Source organism: Copadichromis virginalis, linkage group LG11 (genome assembly GCF_057382275.1).
Source record: "Copadichromis virginalis isolate Kocher_CV1m ecotype Utaka linkage group LG11, C_Virginalis_male_GT1.1, whole genome shotgun sequence".
Classification (NCBI taxonomy): domain Eukaryota; kingdom Metazoa; phylum Chordata; class Actinopteri; order Cichliformes; family Cichlidae; genus Copadichromis; species Copadichromis virginalis.
The window spans coordinates 1,876,693-1,904,251 of NC_140628.1; the positions used below are offsets into that span (position 1 = coordinate 1,876,693).

The 27,559-nt window shown below is 44.3% G+C and overlaps 1 protein-coding gene across 1 annotated transcript; it reads right to left on the reverse strand.

The window, feature by feature from the left end:
* On the reverse strand, window positions 1–26,415 carry sim1a (SIM bHLH transcription factor 1a). The gene is made up of 11 exons (XM_085472840.1): window positions 26,028–26,415; window positions 22,309–22,391; window positions 21,189–21,278; window positions 21,000–21,108; window positions 20,833–20,918; window positions 20,052–20,251; window positions 18,425–18,531; window positions 17,953–18,100; window positions 14,343–14,496; window positions 5,537–5,924; window positions 1–2,210 (listed from the first exon to the last, which is right to left on the reverse strand). Exons 1-11 carry the CDS (start codon window positions 26,200–26,202, stop codon window positions 1,504–1,506), a joined length of 2,247 nt encoding a protein of 748 aa, XP_085328966.1. The 5' UTR covers window positions 26,203–26,415; the 3' UTR covers window positions 1–1,503.
* Between the last annotated feature and the right edge of the window lie 1,144 nt (window positions 26,416–27,559).

Here is a 27,559-nt window from a genome sequence, read left to right on the forward strand (position 1 = left end):
ATGATTTTTATTTGATCTTTTGCTCAGTCAAAAACACACTGAATATACAAGCAGTTAGACTGGATCTGATTGCAGCTATATTTCAAACTCATAAACAAACATTTATATAATAAATACTGTTTTTGCCCATGTGCTTAAATGTGATGGCCTTTTCTGTTGGAGCACATTTACAGTACACTATAAATAACTTTAAGAAATTAAGCACATTTCAGGCCGTGACTAAACAAAAAAATCAAACTGGTATAAATATAGGTTCATCAGCAATAACCAAACTCCAGTCTTGTTGTGCAAATATGTATAATTGCAACAACAGTTGCTTCAGGGATGATGAATGATGCAATTTGGCTAACTGACCGGGCACACCAACGTTTTGCATATGGTCACGAGCACCAATCGCCCTGCACTCACTCATGATTAACGTCATGGAAATGAAACTTCATATGTTCTGTGCACGTGCTCAGACCAAACTTAGAGTTTGCTAAACCGCAGCACAAAACCTCCTTCGCTCGTTTTACTGTGATGCTATTCAAATATGATACTGTGTCAGCCAATCAAATATCTCCAAAGGTGTATTCAGTGTGTATCGCTCTCACTAGACGCCAAAAGTCAACGTGACCGTGAACACAAAGGGAGAGAAAACAGAGAATGGCTTTGCATATTAGTTTGTTTCAGGTGATCGCTCTCATTTCAGGACCAACCATCATGGCAGCTGGACAGTGTAGCGGTAAGACCACACACCTTTGGAGCCGACGTCACGAGTTTGATTCCCTCCCAGTATCCAGTAAGGGTCCTGGCTAGGCCCCCCCCATGCCGAACAGCGCGGCTGCAGCTCGGACGTTTCACTGCATGTTGTACTCTTTGTGATTGTGACCAATAAAGCTCGTTTCTTCTTTCTTTGCTCCGTGTCCAACCCAACCTAAGCCTGCCATGTGTCTTCACCAACAGTGTGTATAAAAAAAACATCAGTTCTGTCTCTGATAGAAACACATCGCCATGTGGACGAGTGAAACTGACACAGGATCTGATGCTAAACCAAAAGGGAATCCATCCGTTTTCTATCGAGTTCTAGTTTTGACTTAAAGGCCTTCAAATGGGAACAGACGCAGATCACAGGCCCACTCGGTTTGTTTGTGAACCGAGTGAAGCGCTGCATTTAAAGGACATCAAATCGATCCATAGTCGATTATAAGGCCGTGTGTAAATATGTGTGATACTCGAGTGGGTTTAATCAAACTCACTACCCTAACAAAACACATCAACTGCTCCCAGTTTGAATCATAACTCTGTTCTTTCTAATTCTGATTGGACCAGAGAAAAGTGTCCAAGCTTCAGCAAACAGACAGACCCAGCAGAGCCACGGGCACAAAGAGCTTCCTGTTTCAAATCGGACATTTTAGAAGCAGCCAAATGAACTTTCTCTGGGAATTCATTGGTACGGTGAAAAACAGATGCAGGTGAGTCTCTCCTGTGGAGAAGCTAAACAGACTGTGTGTCAGAAAAGTGTTAGCTTCCATTAGTAATAATGACAGATGTGCCTTTACGCCCAGTGGTCTGCTCTGCTGGTATGCGGAAGTGATCGTAGGGGGTGGAGCCGGTGCTGGTGGAGGTGCAGTAGCCCCGGAGGCTCTCTGGGTCATACAGGTGCTCCAGAGTGTAGCCGGCCAGGGAATATGCTGGATGCTTGTCCAGGTAGGGCCGCGGGTGTGTATGGGAGGGATAGAGGGCCGGAGCTGGTGTTGGGGAGCCTGAGCATGCCCCTGCACGACCAAAAGGATGTAACTGCAAAGAAAGGGGGGGCAGTTCTGTCTGGAGGTAGTCTTTGGGCTTATGGAGACACTCTGAACCTGGACTGTTGAGCTTAGACTGAGGGGCGGGGCTAGGCGTGGGGCTGATCACCTGACTTAAACCTCGACACAACATGGTCTGTAAAGGCAGAGGCCCTTGAGTGTACTCGGGTGTAAAGCACGACCCAGGGCCCTTGGGCAGTCCGTTTGCTGGCCCCAGTGAGGCCTCGGGTGCGGGGCCTTTGCGTAACTGCAGGCAACTTTCTTCTTCCTTGATCATCTGCTGCGTGGCTCGGATCAACGTCTCGATCTTGCTGGGCTCCTGTGGACTGCAGCGATAGCGGTCGGCTCGGTAGCGGTCCCCTGAGTCACTGGCTGAGCCTCCGTCTGGTGAGCTGACCACGCTATCCTCATCCCAGCCCCTGCCTGCAAAGGGAAGCAGTGACAGCAGAGGAAGCATGAATAAGAATTTGTAAGCTTAAGGTTGCTCCTTTCTTCCACTGAGATCTCTGCCAGTCATCAGCTGTAGTCCTGCATCAAACACCAAAACTATTCAGACCCATGACAGTCATGTGACTATCCACTCAGAACACACAGGAGCATCACGCCCCGTGGATCCTGGCTGAAGACACGTGTACTCATGGCTTTACTGCAGATGACCTGTGATCATACAGTGGGGCAAAAAAGTATTTAGTCAGCCACCGATTGTGCAAGTTCCCCCACCTAAAATGATGACAGAGGTCAGTAATTTGCACCAGAGGTACACTTCAACTGTGAGAGACAGAATGTGAAAAAAAAAAATCCATGAATCCACATGGTAGGATTTGTAAAGAATTTATTCGTAAATTAGGGTGGAAAATAAGTATTTGGTCACCTCAAACAAGGAAAATCTCTGGCTCTCACAGACCTGTAACGTCTTCTGTAAGAAGCTTTTCTGTCCCCCACTCATTACCTGTATGAATGGCACCTGTTTGAACTCATCATCTGTATAAAAGACACCTGTCCACAGCCTCAAACAGTCAGACTCCAAACTCCGCCATGGCCAAGACCAAAGAGCTTTCGAAGGACACCAGGAAAAGTATTGTAGACCTGCACCAGACTGGGAAGAGTGAATCTACAATAGGCAAGCAGCTTGGTGTGAAAAAATCAACTGTGGGAGCAATCATCAGAAAATGGAAGACATACAAGACCACTGATAATCTCCCTCGATCTGGGGCTCCACGCAAGATCTCATCCCGTGGGGTCAAAATGATCATGAGAACGGTGAGCAAAGATCCCAGAACCACACGGGGGGACCTGGTGAATGACCTGCAGAGAGCTGGGACCAAAGTAACAAAGGTCACCATCAGTAACACACTACAACGGCAGGGAATCAAATCCCGCAGTGCCAGACGTGTTCCGCTGCTGAAGCCAGTGCATGTCCAGGCCCGTCTGAAGTTTGCCAGAGAGCACATGGATGATACAGCAGAGGATTGGGAGAATGTCATGTGGTCAGATGAAACCAAAGTAGAACTTTTTGGTATAAACTCAACTCGTCGTGTTTGGAGGAAGAAGAATACTGAGTTGCATCCCAAGAACACCATACCTACTGTGAAGCATGGGGGTGGAAACATCATGCTATGGGGCTGTTTTTCTGCCAAGGGGACAGGACGACTGATCCGTGTTAAGGACAGAATGAATGGGGCCATGTATCGTGAGATTTTGAGCCAAAGCCTCCTTCCATCAGTGAGAACTTTGAAGATGAAACGAGGCTGGGTCTTCCAACATGACAATGATCCAAAACACACCGCCCGGGCAACAAAGGAGTGGCTCCGTAAGAAGCATTTGAAAGTCCTGGAGTGGCCTAGCCAGTCTCCAGACCTCAACCCCATAGAAAATCTGTGGCGGGAGTTGAAAGTCCGTGTTGCTCGGCGACAGCCCCAAAACATCACTGCTCTGGAGAAGATCTGCATGGAGGAATGGGCCAAAATACCAGCTACTGTGTGTGCAAACCTGGTAAAGACCTATAGTAAACGTTTGACCTCTGTTATTGCCAACAAAGGTTATGTTACAAAGTATTGAGTTGTATTTTTGTTATTGACCAAATACTTATTTTCCACCCTGATTTACCAATAAATTCTTTACAAATCCTACCATGTGGATTCATGGATTTTTTTTTTCACATTCTGTCTCTCACAGTTGAAGTGTACCTCTGGTGCAAATTACTGACCTCTGTCATCATGTTAGGTGGGGGAACTTGCACAATCGGTGGCTGACTAAATACTTTTTTGCCCCACTGTATATGTGAGGCTCTGTCGTCACCATCATCACTCAGTCCCTATGCTCTTCCCCTCACTAAGAACACCTATACCCTGCTACACCTGTAGCTCTGTTGCTGCCCACGTGACCCCAGCTGGTGTTAGCCAACACTGCTCAGCTGACCACACAGCTCCTGTCTGGATCTGCTGTGCAGTTTTTGTTTTGCTGTTTGGTACAAGAACCAAACCAAGATGAAGAACAAATACTCTGTTTACCTCTGTCCTCAGAACTGCACTCTCTCTTCACTACAAGGACAATGTGAGCCCAGTTTTGTGCAGGACTGTCCACATGAGGAGATCACTGCCTGAGTCCAAAGCTTGTGCGTTTTGTCGCCAGCTCTGGAGCTTAACTCTGCAAAAACATGTCACATGTGTGAAGACAGTGTTGAGGTGTACTGATCAAATTATTCTCCCCACAGCTACCTGGGCTGACCACGCTGAATCCTTCTATGGGTTTGCTGAGCGGAGCATGTGAGGGCTCTGGCCAGCTACACCCTGAGTTAGCTGCTCACCACGATGGCACTGACATACTGGACACTGGCCTGGAGATGGAGTTTTGGAGTGAGCAGGTAAGCAGACAAGACACAATCTCTCTCTCTTTTTTCCAAGCAGCAGAGAAGCTGCAGGTGGAGCAGCCTTACATATGCTATCACGCATGTTAAAGCTGTAAATACAGGTGTCCTCAGCCAGTACCCAAAGGGCATGATGTCCCACACTGCATGTGCTGTACCTCGTTAGGGAAAGCAGCAGCCAAGGGGTGCAAATGCACTTCATTAACTGATCATCAGAAAGTGTGTGTGTGTGTGTGTGTGTGTGTGTGTGTGTGCGTGCGTGCGTGCGTGCGTGTGTGTGCGTGTGTGTGTGTGCGTGTGTGTGTGCGTGCGTGTGTGTGTGCGTGCGTGCGTGTGTGTGTGCGTGTGTGAGTGTGTGTGTGCGTGTGTGTGTGTGTGTGTGTGTGCGTGCGTGTGTGTGTGTGCGTGTGTGTGCGTGTGTGTGTGCGTGCGTGCGTGCGTGCGTGTGCGTGTGTGTGTGCGTGTGTGTGCGTGTGTGTGTGTGTGCGTGCGTGCGTGCGTGTGTGTGTGCGTGTGTGAGTGTGTGTGTGCGTGCGTGTGTGTGTGTGTGTGCGTGTGTGTGTGCGTGTGTGTGTGCGTGTGTGTGTGTGTGTGCGTGTGTGTGTGTGTGTGTGTGTGTGTCAAGAAATTACAAAAAAACCGAGAAGTCCACCTGAACTCCATCTGAGCCTCAGTTTGCATGTCAGGACAGCATAGTTAGAAAAGGCCTGAACCAGTATGGCTTATTAACAAATACACGTCAGTGTGGCTGTATCTGCTTTGGAGAGATGAGACTAAAGCTGAGACGTCTGGTCACAACATGTAGAAAACCAAACAGAAAGTTCATTGTGCTAAAGCTGTGCAGATTTAAACAGCCACAGCTCCATGAGAGAAAAGGCCTCACCGTGGTGGGTGTGCACAGCTGTGATGTGTGGCACGCTGCCGTCGTAGTCTTCGTAGCTCTCCAGCGAGCTCTTGCTCAGCGGTATGATGGAGCGGGCGGTGTCCCACCACGTCTCCCTGCCTGGTGGAGGAGCTCCTAGAAAATATCGGCCTGCCTCGCACCGACCCCGCTCACAGCTCTGACCCTGACCGTGGATGTGGCTGGTGATCTGGTCTTCAGACATGTTGTAGCAAAGTGTACGAGGATCAGAGAATTGCCTGTAAACACAGGAGGCATCCACGCCTTCAGTCTGCTCCAGCAGTCGAGGGGAGGCCGAGTCTGTGAGCGGACTGCTGCCCCACGGACTGTCCTGGCCGGATTCGGAACGCTCTATCTGGAAGCTGGAATACTGTGAGGGTGAGAGGAGGAAGAAAGGGATGATCCAAAGACTGTGACTGCTGATTCTGGATGTTCAGCTACAGCACTTTGATCCAGAACAGGGAGACTGATCCACTGTTTTCATCATTCAAATGAACATGCAGCGTATTTGTGTATGAATACGCTGCATGTGCTGTCATCATGTTATTACACTATGATGAGGTACAGTCGTCAGCTCTGTATGTAAATATATATACAAAGTCTTTTTTCACAGCAAGTAGTTTAAAAAAGCAGTCTTCATTCATGTTCCTGTGTTCTCCACAGTGTTACAGACGCACTGAAACTGTCACTTGGTGTTCGCTCTCTCTGCATTAGAGTATCACTTCCTGTTCCTGCTCAAACGCAGTGGTGTTTCTGAGTAGCTTATCTTAGGGTGACCAACCGTCCTCTTTTCCCCAGACATGTCCTCTTTTTACGTTCTGTCTGGGGCGTCCGGGAGGAATTTCGAGATTGATAAAAATGTCCGGGTTTTCCTATATTCCGACAGAGGACCCATGTGTGTGACGTCATCCCCAAACTTGCTTTGTGAGCGCTTGTTCTGCGCTCACAGACAGGAAGGACAGTGCACAGCAACGCGCCTAATGATGTTTAAAAGATCCCAAAGCGCACGTCCTTCTTTCAGACGAACTTACCGACCATAGCTGGACATGGCCACGGGCCGATGTTTTTTTTTTTTTTATAACGGTATAAACAATGAAAGGTGGTGGATTGGCCAGATGCTGGCCGATGTGTAAAAATAACTCAGTTGTTTGGTGGTGCTCCTTCAATCATGAAACTGATCAATGATCAGCTGATCTCTTGTTTGTTTATCGCCGACTTTGCGCCAGAAAGAGGAAACCAGCAGATGTCACGTTAAACAACAGCAGCAGTTTAAGCTTGATCAGCTGTTGTTAGAATTTATTTAATATTAATTTCTAGTATCAGCTGATGTTTTAGGTGACATGAATGAGTTGAAGTTATGAACAGTTTCTGAGAGACAAATAACACCAGGATCCTTTTCTACGTAGCTGACAGCTGGTAACTGTGCAGGGGCGGGTCTAGCAAAGTTTTGTCAGGGGGCAGATAGGGCATTACCAGGGAGAGGGGGGCACAAAGAAATACTTTTCTTTTTTATTCACATTTAAAATGTCTCACTTTTAATAAATAATTATCTGAATCTTACAGCCAAAGTTTTTATCTGATGTAAAATGTATAGAAATCATACATATACCAACAAGACTGTACATCACTGTCACAACAGCGTTTCATTCAAAGGGTTTATGGCTTTTCCTATAATACCTGGTGGGTCGGTCTCTAGTCAAAATGCCCGGGCCGATTTTATGTTTCTTTAAGTAAGTTCTTCATGACTGAGCCAAATGTCCTCTTTTTTGGAAATCAAAATATGGTCACCCTAGCTTATCTGCTTAGTAATTTAATTAAAAACTGTTAGATACATTCTTTTTTCACAGTATAATCTTCACATGCTTCATCCGAAGCACACTCTCTGTGTACTCACTACCTAATTTATAGCCAAAGTATTCACTCACTGTCTCTGTAGTGTTTCGCTAGCTTAGCTTAGCTCGTAGCCGACTCGCTAGCACCATGGCTACTTCTCCTGTCCCTCCTGCACTTTCCTGCTCATTGTGACAGATGTTTAGTTACTCCCTGGCCTCCTTTAGCAGTAATGATACCTGCAACAAATGTAGGCCAGGATTACTGAATTGGAGACTCGGCTTCGCACCCTTCATTCACCCGTAGCTAGCCAGGCCCCTGTAGCTGGTGCAGCCGAAGATAGCATAGGTCCCGCTAGCTGTTCCCCGGCAGACCCCAAGCAGCTGGGGAAAGAGGGCGGCTGGGTCACGGTGAGGAGGAAGCATAGTCCTAAACAGAAGCCCCAGGTACACCACCAACCTGTTCATATGTCTAACCGTTTTTCCCCACTCGGCGACACACCCGCCGGGGGTCAAACTCTGGTAATTGGTGATTCTGTTCTCAGACATGTGAAGCTAGAGACACCGGCAACCATAGTCAATTGTCTTCCAGGGGCCAGAGCAGGCGACATTGAGGGAAATTTAAAACTGCTGGCTAAGGGTAAACGTAAATTCAGTAAAATCATAATTCACGTCGGCAGTAATGACACCCGGTTACGCCAATCGGAGGTCACTAAAATCAATATTGAATCGGTAATTGAATAGATAATTGGCAAACCTTCTGAAGGAAACCTGGTCTTGTTATGAGAGACGGCATCCATCCCACTTTGGATGGAGCAGCTCTCATTTCTAGAAATATGGACAAATTTATTAAACCCCCCAAAATATGAGTATCCAGAGTTGGGACCAGGAAGCAGAGTTGCAGTCTTACATGCCTCTCTGCAGCTTCTCTCCTCCTGCTACCCCCCCAAAAACCCATCTCCATAGAGACTGTGTCAGCTCCCAAACAGACAAAAAACAAACTAAAAACCAGCAACAAACAACTTAAACATAAACAATTACAAAGAAAGAACAATACAGTATCCACATCTGAACCAAAGAGTAGAACAGTGAAATATGGATTATTGAATATTAGGTCTCTCTCCTCCAAGTCTCTGTTAGTACATGACTTAATAATTGATCAACAAATCGATTTACTCTGCCTTACAGAAACCTGGTTGCAGCAGGATGATTGTGTTAGTTTAAATTAATCAACACCCCCGAGTCATTCTAACTACCAGAAATCTCGAAGCACAGGCCGAGGGGGCGGTGTGGCAGCAATTTTTCACACCAGCCTATTAATTAATGAAAGACCAAGACAGACTTTTAATTCATTTGAAAGCCTGATGCTTAGCCTCGTCCACCCCAGCTGTGAAACTCAGAAACCAGTCTTACTTGTTATCATCTATCGTCCACCTGGGCCTTACACAGAGTTTCTGTCTGATTTCTCAGACTTTATATCTGATTTAGTTCTGAGCTCAGATAAAATAATTATTGTGGGTGACTTTAACATCCATGTAGATGCTAAAAATGACAGCCTCAACATGGCATTTAATCTGTTATTAGACTCAATTGGTTTCTCTCAAAATGTAAAAGAACCCACCCACCACTTTAATCACACTCTAGATCTTGTTTTAACATATGGCATAGAAACTGAACATTTAACAGTGTTTCCTGAAAACCCTCTCCTGTCTGATCATTTCCTGATAACATTTACAATTACAATAATTGATTACACAGCGGTGGAGAGTAGACTTTATCACAGTAGATGTCTTTCTGAAAGCGCTGTAACTCAGTTTAAGAATATAATCCACCCACTGTTATCATCTTCAATGCCCTGTACCAACATAGAGCAGAGCAGCTATCTGAACGCTGCTCCAACAGAGGTCGATCATCTTGTTAATAATTTCACCTCCTCACTACGTATGACTCTGGATACTGTAGCTCCTGTGAAAACTAAGGTCTCTAATCAGAAGTACCTGACTCCGTGGTATAATTCTCAAACACGTAGCCTAAAGCAGATGACTCGTAATCTGGAGAGGAAATGGCGTGTCACAAATTTAGAGGATCATCATTTAGCCTGGAGAAATAGTTTGCTGCTTTATAAGAAAGCCCTCCGCAAAGCCAGAACATCTTACTATTCATCACTGATTGAAGAAAATAAGAACAACCCCAGGTTTCTCTTCAGCACTGTAGCCAGGCTGACAAAAAGTCAGAGCTCTGTTGAGCCAACCATCCCTTTAACGTTAACTAGTAATGACTTCATGAACTTCTTCACAAATAAAATTCTTATCATTAGAGAAAAAATTACCAATAATCATCCCACAGATGTAATATTATCTACAGCTACTCTTAGTACCATTGATGTTAAGTTAGACTCTTTTTCTCCAATTGATCTTTCTGAGTTAACTTCAATAATTACTTCCTCCAAACCATCAACGTGTCTTTTAGACCCCATTCCTACAAAACTGCTCAAAGAAGTCCTGCCATTAATTAATTCTTCGATCTTAAATATGATCAACCTATCTCTAATAATCAGCTATGTACCAGAGGCCTTCAAGCTGGCTGTAGTTAAACCTTTACTCAAAAAGCATCTCTAGACCCAGCAGTCTTAGCTAATTATAGGCCAATCTCCAACCTTCCTTTCATATCAAACATCCTTGAAAGAGTAGTTGTCAAACAGCTAACAGATCATCTGCAGAGGAATGGTTTATTTGAAGAGTTTCAGTCAGGTTTCAGAGCTCATCACAGCACAGAAACAGCTTTAGTGAAGGTTACAAATGATCTTCTTATGGCCTCTGACAGTGGACTCATCTCTGTGCTTGTCCTGCTAGACCTCAGTGCAGCGTTCGATACTGTCGACCATAATATCCTATTAGAGCGATTAGAACATGCTGTAGGTATTACAGGTACTGTGCTGCAGTGGTTTGTATCATATCTATCTAATAGACTCCAGTTTGTGCATGTAAATGGAGAGTCCTCTTCACACACTGAGGTTAATTATGGAGTTCCACAGGGTTCAGTGCTAGGACCAATTCTGTTTACATTATACATGCTTCCCTTAGGCAGCATCATTAGAAGACATAGCATACATTTACACTGCTATGCAGATGACACCCAGCTCTATCTGTCCATGAAGCCAGATAACACACACCAATTAGTTAAACTGCAGGAATGTCTTAAAGACATAAAGACCTGGATGGCCGCTAACTTTCTGCTTCTTAATTCAGATAAAACTGAGGTTATTGTACTCGGCCCTGAAAAGCTTAGAAATATGGTATCTAACCAGATTCTTACTCTGGATGGCATTACCTTGGCCTCCAGTAACGCTGTGAGGAACCTTGGAGTCATTTTGACCAGGACATGTCCTTCAACGCACATATTAAACAAATATGTAAGACTGCTTTCTTCCATTTGTGCAACATCTCTAAAGTTAGAAATATCCTGTCTCAGAGTGACGCTGAAAAACTAGTTCATGCATTTATTACTTCCAGGCTGGACGACTGTAATTCATTATTATCAGGAAGTCCTAAAAACTCCCTGAAAAGTCTTCAGCTAATCCAAAATGCTGCAGCAAGAGTCCTGACAGGGACTAGAAAGAGAGAGCAGATTTCTCCTGTTTTGGCTTCCCTTCTTTGGCTTAAATAATCAGGCCCCATCTTATCTTAATGACCTTGTAGTACCATATCACCCTATTAGAGCACTTCGCTCTCGCTCTGCAGGCCTACTTGTTGTTCCTAGAGTATTTAAAAGTAGAATGGGAGGCAGAGCCTTCAGTTTTCAGGCCCCTCTTCTGTGGAACCAGCTTCCAGTTTGGATTCAGGAGACAGACACTATCTCTACTTTAGAGCAGGGCGATATGGCCAAAAATATTTATCACGATATATATTTGAAAATTTGCGATAACGATATAACCGACGATATAATTGATGCGAGACAAAATACAACTCCACAACATTACTAGCGCAAAAAGACAACCTTCCATTTATTTTCACTTAAACAAGAAGCTGGTTTTTATGTACATTAAAGCTTTATAAAAATGTAACAGTGCAAATGCAAATTCCTTGCTGAAAGTTTAACCAAAAGGCATTTCCAGTAGAAATGGGCTGACATATCCTGAGCATAACCATGTATAATATCCACTGAAGTTAAAAAGAGGTGCTTTGCAAACTGCAGTGTGCAGTACACATTTTTCGGACCATAAGGTGCACGGGATTATAAGGCACATTAAGCGAAACAAAGCAGTCAGATAAATCAAACTTTATTAAACTCATTCTTCTTGCTTCCTCCACTTCTGTACCATTGATTCATTAATGTTGAATTCTCTGGCAGCTGCTCTATTCCCATGTTGTTGCAGTATATTAATGACTAACCTCGTATTGTGGATGGATTATCTCAGTTGTTCTCCTGACTGAAGTTTGGTCCGTTTACAGCATCCTGCCATGCGATTGCATTTGTCTCTAACCATGAAGAACCTTCACGTTAACTTTTATAAGTGGAAAAGTGTTAGTGTTCGTCCTCCAGCTTCACTGTTTATGTTATGTTAACATAGCTGTGTCGCTAGCGATCACGTAGCACATCATTATATACCAGCTAGCCCAACTTCAGTAACCCTACAAACGTCACTGCTGTTTAGTTTCCTGTCTTCATTTATGTTGGAACTGATAGCAGAGCTGTACGTTTGATTTTTTTCAGAAATCTCTCAGTCAGAACATGCTATATCATGCTTAGGTAACTAGCGAAACTAGCGAGCTAACTTCCGCTAACTTCATGCTAACTTCTAACTCCGTTAAATGTAATAAATTTTGTTTTCATGGATGCCTGGAAGTTAAACTTTATAGTTACACCTGGTAAAGCAGCAATGCTGATCGTTTTATTAAAGATGAAAGAATTTAGACAGTTTTTAACTCTAAGTGATGCTGCAGTGTTGTTTGACCTGAAGCATACGGAGTTTAGGACCCAGATTACTCCCAGATTTAAGAGCATCTTAGTCCGACAAATACGACAATAACGACGGCTGCTTGCATGTTCTGCAAAAAAATGTGCTTTGTTGTGTATCTGACGGACAAACACCAAACCAGTTCCACATCACTGAAGTTGCACCATTTTTACAAACCAATTCTGGTTCATCTGTTTCACTCAACAATCGGCCATGTGCGTATGAAAACAAAGGCACTGCGCATGCGCGTTTTACTCCCATTCTATCGCGATATTTCATTTTCCTATCGTTGCCTAACATTATACCGGTATTACCGTGAACGGTATAATATGGCCCAGCCCTACTCTACTTTCAAGATTAGGCTTCAAACTTTCCTTTTTGCTAAAGCATATAGTTAGGGCTGGACCAGGTGACCCTGAATCCTCCCTTAGTTATGCTGCAATAGACGTAGGCTGCCGGGGATTCCCATGATGCATTGAGTTTTTCCTTTCCAGTCACCTTTCTCACTCACTATGTATTAACAGACCTCTCTGCATTGAATCATATCTGTTATTAACCTCTGTCTCTCTTCCACAGCATGTCTTTATCCTGTCTTCCTTCTCTCACCCCAACCAATCACAGCAGATGGCCCCGCCCCTCCCTGAGCCTGGTTCTGCCAGAGGTTTCTTCCTGTTAAAAGGGAGTTTTTCCTTCCCACTGTCGCCAAAGTGCTTGCTCATAGGGGGTCATATGATTGTTGGGTTTTTCTCTGTATCTATTATTGTAGGATCTACTGTACAATATAAAGTGCCTTGAGACGACTGTTGTTGTGATTTGGCGCTGTGTAAATATAATTGAATTGAATTGAATAGCACAGACGTGTGTGTGCAGACATTCATCTGAAACGTTCTGCATCAACTGTTTGGGAACTACAGACATTTTTTAATGCTAGTTCCCTATATTACAGGTTTGAAAGTAACCTTACATCTTTTTAAATGTAAGATTTATTTTTAATACTGAAATGAAAATCATGTGCCGTCTGCCTGAGGTCTCAGAAACACAAAAACAGAGTCCCCACGTTTGGATTTATTTTCTAATCCACACAGCATGAACTCAACTATATACTCTATATTCATATACTCACATTAGTAAGCGCTGCTGAAGGATTACAGCACAGGTGTCCAACTCCAGGCCTCGAGGGCCGGTGTCCTGCAGGTTTTAGATGTGTCCTTGATCCAACACAGCTGATTCAAATGGCTGAATGACCTCCTCAACATGTCCTGAAGTTCTCCAGATGCCTGGTAATGAACTAATCATGTGATTCAGGTGTGTTGACCCAGGGGGAGATCTAAAACCTGCAGGACACCGGCCCTCGAGGCCTGGAGTTCGACACCCCTGGCTCACTGTGTCATTAAACTTGATAAAGCCAAAGCCGACTCCATACTGATCATGACTGACTATATTTGGTAGTTTCTCTTAGATTGACAGCCCTCGGTGGACTGACTAATTCAGTACAGATCTAAGAAGGAGACCTGTATATTTACACAGGTTATCCATATGGAAACAGACTCTTCAGAAAGTTTATTGCTAAGGTCTGGAAGAAGACCCAAACTGGTTAGTGAAGCTGTCTCAGCTATCCGGGGATGAATGTGTTCCTTCCTGGTCACTAGTTTGAGAGAAGAAACCAGTTCTTGAAACCACGATCATGAACTCTGTGAATGATGAACTGGAGTAATGGTTCAGTCCAGTGAGGCTTTCTCTGATGTCTGCCACTACAATTTATAATCCAAGCACCAGAAGAAGAAAAAGAAGAGGTGGAAAAAAAGTGTCTGACAAAATAAAGACATAATAAATCATTTTTTCATTTAAATCTAAAACTCAGTCCGGGTCTAACAATGCCTGCTGCTATTGGTGCACACTGTCTCCTTCAGCAAGGAGCACAGCTGCAGCGTTGCTCCCACGTCCCAACCAGGCAGCAGTGCAGTAACGTGTTCATACCTCAGTCTCAGAGACCTGCACTCACCTGTGTATATGGCGAGAGCCTGGCTTTGCTCTTGGGCCGTGATGCTCGGCTCTTGGCAGTTCTGCAGTTGTCTGTGAGGCTGCTCGTGCAGGGAAACGAGGCCTTGGATGTGGCCTGGTCCAGAGAAAGCTGGAGGCCTTTATATTCTGTCTCCCTAAAGACACACAAGCAGAAAAGCCCAGAGGTACAGTGCATAGATGTGGAGAGCTTCCAGTCTCGTGTAAAGACTATTTATTAAAGAAGACGATGAGCTGCATTTTCTCTGGGTGCAAAAAGTCAATAACATCTGTTTAGCAGTTAGAGTGTGATGAGTGCTGAGAGACCGGGCGATGTGTGTGGGTGGGTGGGTGGTGCTGAAAGGACGGGAGCTGCTTGTGTTACCAGAGGGATCCACTGAGCCGTCCAATTGAATACACCGACAGATTAAAGGTTACATCTCGCTCAATCAGACCCGTAGGACAAACTTGGACGTCCCACTGCGGGGAAATGGGAATTGATTTCTTGCTAAAGTGTTCTCAACATGGATGATGAATGGATTTCGAGACAACAGAAAACCTCTACACAGTTTATTTGAGACAAACAGTGATCTCTCTTCTGTCTCAGTCTCTGTAAACACCGCTCAGACACACAGGCTGTGGCTCGCTTACATTTGGAGAATCCTAAAATAAGAGGAGCATAAGCAGCGGCTCTGCCGGGGCATCCCAGAGAAATCCCACATTTGATGTTTTCCCAGCTGTAGTGCATTTCATGTGAACGTGTTCCTGTGGTTCTTTATACAGAATGGTTTAAAGACTGAAACACCCAGCAGAGCTGCTGTGGAAGTCACATGAGTGAAATGTGGTCGCATGCGTTTGCTGCAGACATTTAAAGAATTGCTAAATTACTGTCAAGTGGAGGTATTAGGTGTAGAGGTCATCAGAGCTAAACACACAGTGGGAGTTCACATGCAGGTGAAGTATCCCATCACCTCTGCTATCAGTGGCTGTGTGGCCAAAGCTATGGGGCAAACCAGCTCTGCTGCTGATAGCAACACTCCACAAAAGCCTGCGCTCTCCTTATCTCTGCCTTTTGTCGTGGAAAACTCAGACCGAGCGAGAGGACCACGCGGCTTCTTCTCCATCATCACTACATAAGAAAATATATTAAGAGGAGAAGAAATGAGCCTTATGAGGCTTCGATCCCTTTACAGCAAGCTGGGCCCGTAAATGCTCATCATCTTTACAAGATATCAATTAAAAGGCCGTAAACAGAAGCCGTTAGGGCTGCGATGCAGGACGTGCAGCAAACATGTGTCAAGCTGTTCTTTGCTTGTAAATGCAGTAAGTCATGCTGCTTAATGGAGGCTTTTTATGGGCCTTATTCATTCATTTAGGCTCTTGTACATCTGTGAAATACACACATCGGGGCAGTAAATAATAAATAAGTTTAGTTACTGACAGAGAGAGCGGCTGATGTCGGCACTGATCGGCTTCATTCTGTTTGAAAGAACAAGCATTTGACTGTTTTTATGGCCTGATGGTCCCAGCATGGTCAGCTCCTTTCTTTACACACCGCCAGACTGACTGTGCAGGTAACAGCCAACAAAGGACTCAGACTCTGACATCACCAGCATATCTACTGATAACACAGGAATGTCTCTGTCATCAGAACTAGGGAAAAACCCAGTTATTGGTTTCTGAAAGAAATCCTGATCGTTTGTTTCAAAGGAACAACAATAGTAATAAAAGGAAAAAGGACAAACTTTAGTTAGACGGCCTGATGCTGAAAACAAGGCTTTAACAGAGTTCCAGTTAACCTCCAGTGAGTAGCTGCTGTTTGCACAGCATCTCAGGACCAATACTATGTTATCAAAGCACAGACAGCAGACCTGCCCTGGACACTCAGAGACACTCAGAGACCACCTGCATGGGAAACACTGATGTGTTCTGCACTTCAGCCTCAGTAACTCATACACAGCACTGATTGAACCTGGGCTTGATCGCAGCGCTGTGGCTCAGATGGGCTCTGAGATTATTCTTGTTCACAATATACAGAAGCACCAGACGTGTCCAAATCAACCCCGTCCTGTTCAAAATATGACTGGTAGGACTGGTCGTAGGCAGACGTGCTGTAGCCTTGTGTCCTTTACAGGCAAAGAGCAGAGACATGAGCACCTGCAGCGCTGCAACCTCCAGTTCTTGGTTTCTACATTAGAATTTCAGCAGCCTTCACTGTGTCTTTATCAGCGTTGCTTTGAGTTGGTGCTGAATAAAGATGTATGTGTGTTCATCAGTGTGAAACCTGAGGCTGTTAACTGGCAGCTGTCAAACATCATCACATTTAAGTCTATGTTAGTGTAACAAATGACCTTTTACAGGGAGTAATTAAGTAATGTAATGGATTACTTCAAAATAATGAGTAATATTCTTTGAGTAAGAAGCCTAACACTGGTGAGAGCAGACTGGGTGGAATTACAGAGGTTTATACTGGTTTCTCAGGAGAGCCACCAGCACAGACGTCCTCAGCAGAGACTGAGCAGGAGAGAGCTCACACATACTCAGCTCATCTGCTTTGTGTTTCCTGATGTGTGCTGAGTGCTGTTAGCAGCTAAACACTAAGTAAAGAGGTGAATGAGAGGAACATCAGCTGTTCTCTGTCCTTCTCTCAGGCACTAAGATTTCACAGTGGGTTCATGGAGCCTCCTAAACTGTGCACTGTAACCATGTAGTGCATCTGTTCATGGGGCTACCGTGCAGTTAACGTGCAGTTAACGTGCACTGTCACTTTCGTTAGTTCCTCTGATTGTTTTAAAAGTCAATTCAGATATTGCAGCAATTTAAGACTCTGCATGTCAACATGTCAGCGTCTCCACGGACACACATTAAATACACCTGCTGCGACACCTGTGACTGTTCTCACTCAGTCACTTTATAGTCATTATATGTATACATACATATATATATTATTATTATTAATATAATCATATATTAGTCAATTGTCTTCCAGCGGTCAGAGCAGCGACACTGAAGGAAAACTGCTGTTTCTTCTTCACTCACTGTGTTCACAGACCTCTGCTCAATCATACCTGTTATTAATCTCTTATTAGTCTCATCTGACCGTTTTTATTTGTCTGCATCGGTGTAGATGAGTGCCTTTGCTTCTGACAGAACAAATGTGCGTTCATCTGCGTGACGCTGCAGTCCTCCCGACTGACTGACGGTGTAACACTGTGTTCTTGCTGTCAGTCTTACGACCACGAAAGTGATTCTTCTTCTTCTACTAATTCATGAGCATCATAGTCATTAAATACGTGCTGCTAACCCCGTTAGCTTTGTCTTCTGCATAGATCAAAATGCAGACTGTAACCAGCTGAGCGATAAATATCTTGCCATCTGTATCAGACAAAGAGCTTTCCCTTAGATCTATTCCTCATGCTGCATGCCAGCTTCATCACCGGATGATACTGAGTGATTTTTCATGTGATCTTTGGAAAGTGAATGGCAACATCAGATATAGCCTTAATTGTTCAAAATCTCGTTTGTCTCCAACAAATCTTCTGAGTGTCAGTCTGACCTTTGACCCGTGTCTCACAGAGGAAACTGAGTGTGTAGGAGCTGCAACAGAGACTCACGTGAGAACATAGTTGACGCTGACAATGCAGTGAGGTCTGGATGAGCGGCTGTTGTGGACAATGGTTGCATAACTCTGAACCCACACCCAGCCGCCATGCTTGGCCAAGAAACGGTAGTACTTTGTAGTGACCTGACCTTTGACCAGCACTGAAACACCGAGAAAACAACAGGTCAGAGAAACATCCCAACAAATTACAGCAAAGGATACGAACATATTCACATCGTAGCAACAAATTACAGCACAGGGTGGAATCACACCAAGATCATGCTGGAACTACAAAATGTGTTTATTTAGTTTTGTATTGTTTGGTGCTCTCATTAGTCTAAATGAACAACAAATGTATTTATGGAATATCTGTTCATTATACTGTAACACTGTTACAGTATAATATGCTGTGTGTGTGTGTGTGTGTGTGTGTGTGTGTGTGTGTGTGTGTGTGTGTGTAAGATGGTAAAACAAACCTAACTCACACAAATGATGAGCACAGCGCAGGTGGAAGCAGTCACAGCTGTGGACGTGATGATACAGAGTTTTCTCGATTAGATCCTGAGGCTCATAGCCCGTCAGCTCTGCAACCCTGGAACACACACAGACACACACACACAGTTACATCTCATCATTTGCAGAGACTTACTCTAAATACAACAACTTTTGTTTCCTTTTTTTACCCCAAACTTCAAACTTTACTATGAAACGTAAGAATGTTCACTATGTAAACAGATTGATGTCCCCACAGCATTACTAACACAAGTACTGCTGACACACACACACACACACTATCAAGTATAAATCAGGCTTCCATACGGTGGCCCTACGAGGTCAGATGCACTGCAACCAAAGGAAACAGCAGCAAATAGAAAAAACAAACATACAGGAAGTAAAAAAAGTGACAATGGAAGTTGAATAAAGGACAAGTGAACAACTGCAGATGGCACTGAGACGCTGCAAGAAGAGGAACGTTTGTGTTGTGATGAAGAAACACATCACGTGACTCCTGTAAATAAATGTTTACTATCCGTCACTTCTGCACAGACTGGCTCCAGTAACTCGTTTCTCTTGTGTTTTATGTGCTTTTGCAGCATTTTTATTATATGCTGGTGTTTTCTTTGATCGTACTTCCTGTATTTCTACAGGCCCTCACACAAAACGTGTATCAAGCAAATACCAAAAACCAATGCTGTGATTGAGTATTTCCCCTTCCTGGTTTCTGTTTCGCATATCTGAGATCCTACAGTTTAACATGAAGATTTCATTTGTTAAAGGAAAACGGTTATCCAACCCTACCTGGTCCTGTGTGGAAAAAGTAATTGCCCTCCTCGTTAAATCATTCATTAACTGTGATCAACCCCATTTATTGGAAAGTTTAGATCATTTTGCGGAGCTGGATTACTCCCACACATGTGTGACAACACAGAAAGCTGAGGTCTAAGGAAACAAAGCCAGTGACATCTTTGAGTCTGAAAGGCGCCACAAAGCCAGCTTTGTAGCTCCAATGAAAGACGCTGAGAGTCGTATCCACATGTGGAGAAAACTGGGAACAACTGTGGAACTTCCCAGAAGTGTCTGGCCAACCAAACATCCGTGACTCCAGGAGGTCACAACGAACCCAGAGCAACATCTAAAGAAGAGCAGGCCTCACTTCCCTCAGTTATTGGCATCCGTGGGAGAGCTGTACGGCAAACTCTGTGCTGACCAACAACACAAACACTCCACAAAGACATTCTGATGGTCCCAAAGACTTTGGGGAAAACAATACAAAAGGTCTGAGTCCCCATACATGTGGTACAACACAGCATGTCAGGAAAAGAACATCATACCCACAGTTACACATGGTGCTCTTTGTCCTAATTGATGGAACCATAAATTGTGCTCTATGTAAGAACATCCTGCTGTCAGTCAAGCTCAGGCACACAACGATCACTCACGGCCACGTCACTCAAAAGAAACCAAACGTACGCTCTGGCCTCGCTTTAACATCTCAGGCGGGTCATTCGTGCTTGAAAACAATTCTGTAAAAGCTAAGAGATCAGGAAAGGGCCAATCTACGCACACGCCTCTGTCCTGTGAGCAGCAGCTGCAGACGGTGAGCGGACATACCGTGAGTCGAGGAAGATGAGCTTCATGTCCAGACTGGCTCTGAACATGAACATGTTGCTGTGCAGTTTGATCTCTGTGATGGCGCTGGGCGGCAGCGAATGGCCGACAGCCACCAGCCCGATGTTCTGATAGCAGCCGTCAAACGGAGACATGTCGAGGCTGTACTGTCGAATCTTCAGGTAGCCGCTGCAGTGGATCACCTGGGCCAAGCGGACACAGCAGGTAACAACATCAGTCACGCAGGAGGGTACGTTTGATGAGCTGAGGCCCAGACCTGATGTCAGGGTTGTGCTCTTTCACTTTGAACCCGTGTTTCAGTCTGTTAGACTTTCCTGTGAGACGAGAACACTGGACAGAGGTCAACATGACGTGGATGCTGTTGCTGCCACAGCAGCACGCTGCAGTCAGTACGACTTGCTGGCCAGCAGACGTGTTACGCTGCAACTCTCGACCCATATTTATACATAAAAAAGGAAATCCTGACAACCCCGGTGCACATGGAGACGACTGCACACAGTTTGAGCTGTAGCTCTGAGTAAGTCAGCCGCTTCAGCGCGGCGGTTACTGCAGGGTTGGACCGTCCTGGGATACGTGGTGGTTTATCTTCCAGAGCTATACGTACATATATGCATGTCATTGTCCTTCACTGAACACTTGTGTGCTCCTAAAAACTGCACGTCTGTTTGACCTCGAGTGTGAGTGCACATCATTTCCTCTCATCTCTGAAAGTTTGATTTTGTGTGGCTGATGAGGGCAGCGTGTGTTCAGACCACTCTGTTACCTTGTAGCCTCCACAGGTAAGACCAGCATTTCTTTTAGCAAGGACGCACTTCATTCTGAGAAAGAAGGAGCGCTCCATCTCATATTCTGCAGAGACATAAAAACTCACATGAGCTGTGCTGCATAGTGATGCCGTACACAGAAGCACACGTGTAGATGGCTGATTACCTTGGACAAAGTGGGAGTGGTAAGGCTGGTGCGCTGTGAGGACAGCTATCATTTCATCGTGGTCTGCTGGGTGGATGTACTCGTAGATGCTGTTTCCTGTCAACTCTACCTGTTGAAATGAACATTCAGCTCACAGCTATGACATATCAGGCCCGGAGGAAGCGACCACATCGGGTGTGTCAGACCAACCTGTGACAGGCCCAAGTGCACTGACGCTGTTTCTGATATGTACATGATTTTCCCATCAGGAGCAACCACAAAAATGAAGCCATCTAACGTCTGGAAGAAACGGTACAGGGTAGAAAAGGCGTTATTGCACAGGTACAAAGCTGCTTCTCTTTTTAGTTGCATCTGTGTTATCATCTGTTTCTGTGTATCTGCACATTTAGGGCCAATTACGACGGTGGAGTCAGACTGTTTCCCTTCTTTGATGGAACTTGGCTGTGGCTGCATTCAGCTCCGTGCCTTTGCTGTCTGTGCTGTGCAGATTTGACTTGTTAGAGACAAAGACGGCTTCATGCACGAGGAGAACATGGCCTCCTTGCACTCTGGAAAAAGAAATTCTGCATATGTTTTTGCTCCGGTCTGTGTTAGCAGGCTCGTTAGCTCGTTTGGTTTGCCTGAACCTAACGTGACATGTTCCCGGGATTAAACTGGAGACTAGCGTGCCTGGAAACCTACACGTGGTTATTAAAACCTCAGCATCATGAAGTCCCTCCAGCTCAAACTCATGCAGCGTAATGAGAATCGATGTACCTGTTGACTCTGTGTTCAAATGTTTTTAAAACTATTGATTCTGCTGTGTGGTCATGATGGAAGCTGCCTTTGGAAAACCCTTCCCTGTTTCCTTATGTTACTGTTAGATTTTCCAGTATTTTCTGCATTAGATGCTGCTCAGCTGTTCACCTAAAAACGTATGGAACAAAGAGGAAACACTGCACGCGTGTCAGGAATAACTACTATTGCTGCTGTGCTGGTTCTCATGTGTAGGCCCAGCACTGTTCAAGTGTTTCCTCCGTTGTCATGATGACTGATCGAGGCTAGCTAACCTCTGCTTCGTTCAGCCTGCAGCCGGCACACAGCCCGGCTCCATTGTGCTGCGGCTGATGCGAGAGGCTGCAGGCTCTGTGCGTGACCACGAATGTGTTCAGCTCATTTCACACTGAAAGCACAAGAATGAAGGCAGCAGGAGGCATGTGGCAGCAGCTACCAAACCTCCAACAAAGCTGCATTGCCAGGCTGAACAATGATGATAATAAAGTGCACATGCAGTTGCCTTTTAAGCACCAGTACTGATAGCAGTGAGTACCTGTAAGAGATGGGAGCCTAGTTCCTGGCTGAGCCCATCCAGAGAGCTGCTGCGGCTAACGTGCCCCCAGGACTCCCCCAGGCCTGCGGATCAACCAAAACAGGTAAGTGTAAAAAACCGCGTAGTTTGTTCTTTGTTCCAGATAAATAACACAACTCATCACAGTCTTAGTACGAGTGGTTTGGGAACACTGACAACAACCAAATCTGCGCCCTATAAACGGCTTTTCCATGATCGTCCTGTAGCTCCGATCAACAGCGAGCAGGGTCTGACAATACAAGATATATCCGGACAAACAGGAGTCTTTACTTCCATAAGTGAACTGCTAATTCTGCGGAAAGCGAAGGCATCTCTGGAATTAAACGGGACTCCAAATGTTCCTTAAATCTGCCCAGTTTAAAGTCAGTGTGAAGTCTGGAGTTTGTTGCCCGCAGCGCTAAAAATACAGCGAAGCCAAAAATAAGTGAAGAATCGGGAAAATACTTCCACGAGCCCCTCAAACGCGGACAGAAGCGCGCAGACAGAAGCGCGCAGGGCCCGGCGAGCCTCGCAGGCCCCGACGCGCCCAGCTGCGGCAGCGGGGCGCGTTTACACGCAAAGCCCGCTCTGCAGAGCAAACAGACGGCGTGCAGCGACCGGAGCCGCTTCACGTTTGCGTGACTACACACAATCAAATAAACCCAGTGCACAGACCGAAATATCAACTTCCACGGAAACTCAATAAAAACACTGAGATGATTTACGGCGTTCAGCAAAAACAATCACGCGGAGGGACGCCGCTGCAGGCCCGGATGGTCGTCACGTCACGGCCACAGAAACAGAAATATGAATTCTGATTGTTCGGAAGAAACGGACACAAGAAACTGACCCGGGGTTACTGTAAAATATTTCCACGGACAGCTTCCTGATATCGTGGGGACGCCACTGTAACGCCACCATCACCGAGGCGCAGACTCCACAACAGGCCTGTCAGCGTGGAGTGCGCTCTGCGGATCAACCCACGAACCGTGACCCAGAGATCAGGATATTTTGTATTATTATAATTGTCCCTCTCACGCGCTAGCTTTTTACATTTCACCTTAAAAAACAAACAAACAGATTTATCGGCAACAATACAAATATTTACCGTCTATATATAAATACACGAACAGCTGCTTGTTTTATACACGATCTATATTTAACATAAATATATTATATTAAATATATTATATTATATAAATATATTATATATATTTAACATAAATATATTATATATATTTATGTTAAATATATATAATATATTTATGTTAAATATATTATATATATATATTTAACATAAATATATATTATATATATTTAACATAAATATATTATATATATTTAACATAAATATATTATATTAAATATATTATATTATATAAATATATTATATATATATTTATGTTAAATATATATAATATATTTATGTTAAATATATTATATATATATTTATAATATATTATATATATATTTATGTTAAATATATTATATTATATAAATGTATTATAAATATATATATATAATATATTTATGTTAAATATCCATCCATTCGCTTCCGCTTATCCTTTTCAGGGTCGCTGGAGCCTATCCCAGCTGTCATAGGGCGAGAGGCGGGGTACACCCTGGACAGGTCGCCAGTCTGTCGCAGGGCCAACACACAGGGACAGACAACCATTCACACTCACATTCACACCTAGTGGCAATTTGGATTATCCAATTAACCTATCCCCACAAGCTGCATGTCTTTGGACGGTGGGAGGAAGCCGGAGTACCCGGGGGGAACCCACGCAAACACGGGGAGAACATGCAAACTCCACACAGAAAGACCCCGGCCTGATGGTGGAATTGAACTCAGGACCTTCTTGCTGTGCGGCAACAGTGCTAACCACCGTGCCACCGTGCTGCCTTATGTTAAATATATTATATATATTTAACATAAATATATTATATAAATATATATATATATTTATATAATATATTTATGTTAAATAATTATATATATAATATTTAAATAATTATATATATATTTATTTAACATAAATATATTATATATGTTAAATATATATAATATTTAAATAAAAATCGAGTAAAGACATAATTACATTAAAAATATATTATTATAATACATTTAAAAATATGAGCGTCTCACACTGGTGACATTAAGAACGTAAAATAATAATTTCATGTTGAACAGTTAAACAGAGACAAACTTTATGAGCACAGTTTGGTTGCACTGCATGAAGCTTTAATGTGAAATCAGCCAATTAGTGCCGAGTACACAAACTGGAATAATGAAAATCTTCAGCAGGAATGTTTTAAAAATCTAATGAATAATATTTGGACACTGAGCCACGCGCTGACGAGGCGGTTAGAAAAAAGCAGGAACATTTTTCCCGTCATGCTTTTCTTTATTTGACGCGTTTTTGAAGCTCATACACGAGCTAATTAAATGGAAACAGTAAAAACACGAGTTCATTTCCTCAATATGGAGACACGCAGACATCCTCCACGCGTGCAGGATGGGGGTGACTGTGCCACACGGTTATTCATGTGCGGTGCGTGTGGCCTTAGAAAAACTGAGACTCTGGAAGGAGGACAACTCTGGCTCTGCTATACTGTGGCGACCTTTTTATGCCACGGTCTGGTCCACGGGGTCCACGGTAGTTCTGCGTGATGCCTCTATGTTGATTCATTCATTCGTGTTCTTCCAGGTGACAGAGTCCCACGGACTCACTGATGGAGCTCATCTGCTGGTGTCTTCATAACCATCAGACCTGAAGCAGACTGAGGAGCAGGACCAGCGTGTTCGTCACTGTCATCAAACGGAAGTGACGGATGTGTTTTATGACGTTCTTCCGTCCAGCTGAGCTTTTGCATCGATTAGATATTTTCCCTTGAATCTGGACCTTCATAGAGTCACGGTTACCGACAGTCCTGAACTACATCACTGTCTGTGTTTTTGCTTTGAATACATCCCACGACCGTCCCGCTTTCCACAGTGATTCTGCTCATATTTATATTCAATAAAGATCCATTTCCAGCGAATGCGTGATCGTGGAAGCAGTTTGAAGCAAAGTCCAGTTGGACGTTATTTTGCATTATGTGAAACCAGTGCCTCCCAGTTTGTAACAAACCGACGGTGGTCATGTTCCAATCAGCTCCATCCACACCGGCCACTGATGTCTGCCAGGCCCGACAGGGACCCCACGGAGACCCCACAATCTCGATTTCGTTTCCACTAAATTCTATTTTTTTTGATCAGAATATTAAAAAGTCAGCAGCATCAGAATTCCTGAAAAATCAAAGCGCCAAGAATATATATAGAAACACGCGAGTAAAAGCCTGGAGGCCGTGTTTATTTCACCACAGCGATCTGTGCAGAGCTGTTAGATAAAGCAGGATATTTACTCACAGGAAAAAGCTCCACTGTGCTGTGGAATGTAACGTTTGCTTTCTGAACAGATTTAAAAAGTAAAGTTTAATTTAAAAATATTAGAAATGTAAATATTAAATAAAAACACACACGCACGGAGAAAGTGTGCTTCTTGTTATTGTTAAACGTTCACGGACCAAACAGAATAAAGAGACGCTCGTGTCGTTAACAAATCCACGCAACTGTTTTAAACACAAGTTGTATTGATCGTGCTGTGATTATTATTAGTATGATTCTCTTCATCAGTATTTAAGGGCAGCGCACCCACCTTCGGGGAAGACCACTCTCATCTTCAGGTAGCTCGTTGTGAGCCGGATGATCGAGGCTTTGTCCAGCTGGGAGGTGATGGCGGAGGGCAGCGGCAGCAGTTTGGCCAGTTCATAAAACTCACTGTTTTCCTTCTCCCGGCGCGTCCGGGCCGCGTTTTTCGACTTCTCCTTCATGTTTCTGCGTCAGCGCCGATCCACGCTCATAGCAAAGCAGACGTCTCCCTCCGCGCGGCCTAAACGTCACAGCTGCAGCTGGCGCGTGCACTCCCGCCCATACCTCCAGGTGCTTCGGGGCTGACGTGGACGGGTCCCGGTTACTCCTGGCCGCGTGAGGCTCAAAGCTGGAAGCTCAGACGCATCACACTGAGACCTCGGACCGCCGCACACAGAAGGTCCTGCAAGGGTCAAAATAATAATGAAAAACAATTTATTTTATTCACAGGCGCGATCAGTCTGCGTGTAACAGCTCCACGAGTGGCTAGAACACTGACAGCTGTTCCTGCTCACCTCACTTTCTAACCTGTTGGTTTTCACACGGTCTCCAAGAAGCTCCGCACGCGCGCATCCTCCATCCCGTGTGATTTTCTGGTGGCGCATCCACAGCCTGCTCTGTGCCGCGGGCACGAAGGCCTGCTGCTATTGGACGACTGCTCGCATACCTATTGGTTAGTCTATGTACCGAGGCCTCCAGGAGGAAGGAGATTGGCTACTGAACACATTCACCTCTGTCCTGAGGAGGCTCCAACGATTCCTCAGAAACAGCATTAAAATCGTCATGTCAACCGTGTATATATACACACATATATACATACACTTTATTAAAATATTTATTATCTACAAAAAAAAAACAGAAGAAAATGTTGCTTAAAAAGTTTTCTAACAGCGACAGTGAGAGCTTCTCCTTTATTGCATCTTGTCTTTTGGGTTTTCATCTTTTTATATTCATATTTTATTCATTTATCTGCTCATTCATTCATATGTATGTATGTATTTATTTATTTTGTATTTATTTATTTTGTTTGTTATCGCCACAGGCCACATCTACACCCCTCTGTGGTCTACTTGGCGATTTGAGGGATTTCAAAGCCAGCTCGGGGACAGTGATGCTTCTTTGTTTTGTTTTCTCAGCACAGAAATACTTTGAATACGAGGATTTCTAAACGTGGAAATTGTAGAAGTCGTTTCACCTCAGCAGAGACACGAGCCATTGTGTGTCAGTGATACGGTCACGTCCTCTGTGGGAATAATGAACAAACAGTTTCAAAGCAAATATCCAGGCCGTGTGTTTGTCTCACCGTGAGTGGACAAAAGAAATGTGCTATTGGAGCATCACGCACGTGGGTTTTGCTGTAACTTCTTGCACATTGTTGTAACTTCGGCTTCGTCCTGAAAACCTTATAGTTTCATTCTGCAGCTGTCTGCTGTCCCACGAACGGGACACGATCACGCCACGAGCAGAAAAGAAGCAAGTCTTCACATTTTCCTGTAAACTGTCACCAGAATATCTCAGCACACGACAGGAGGCTTAAAC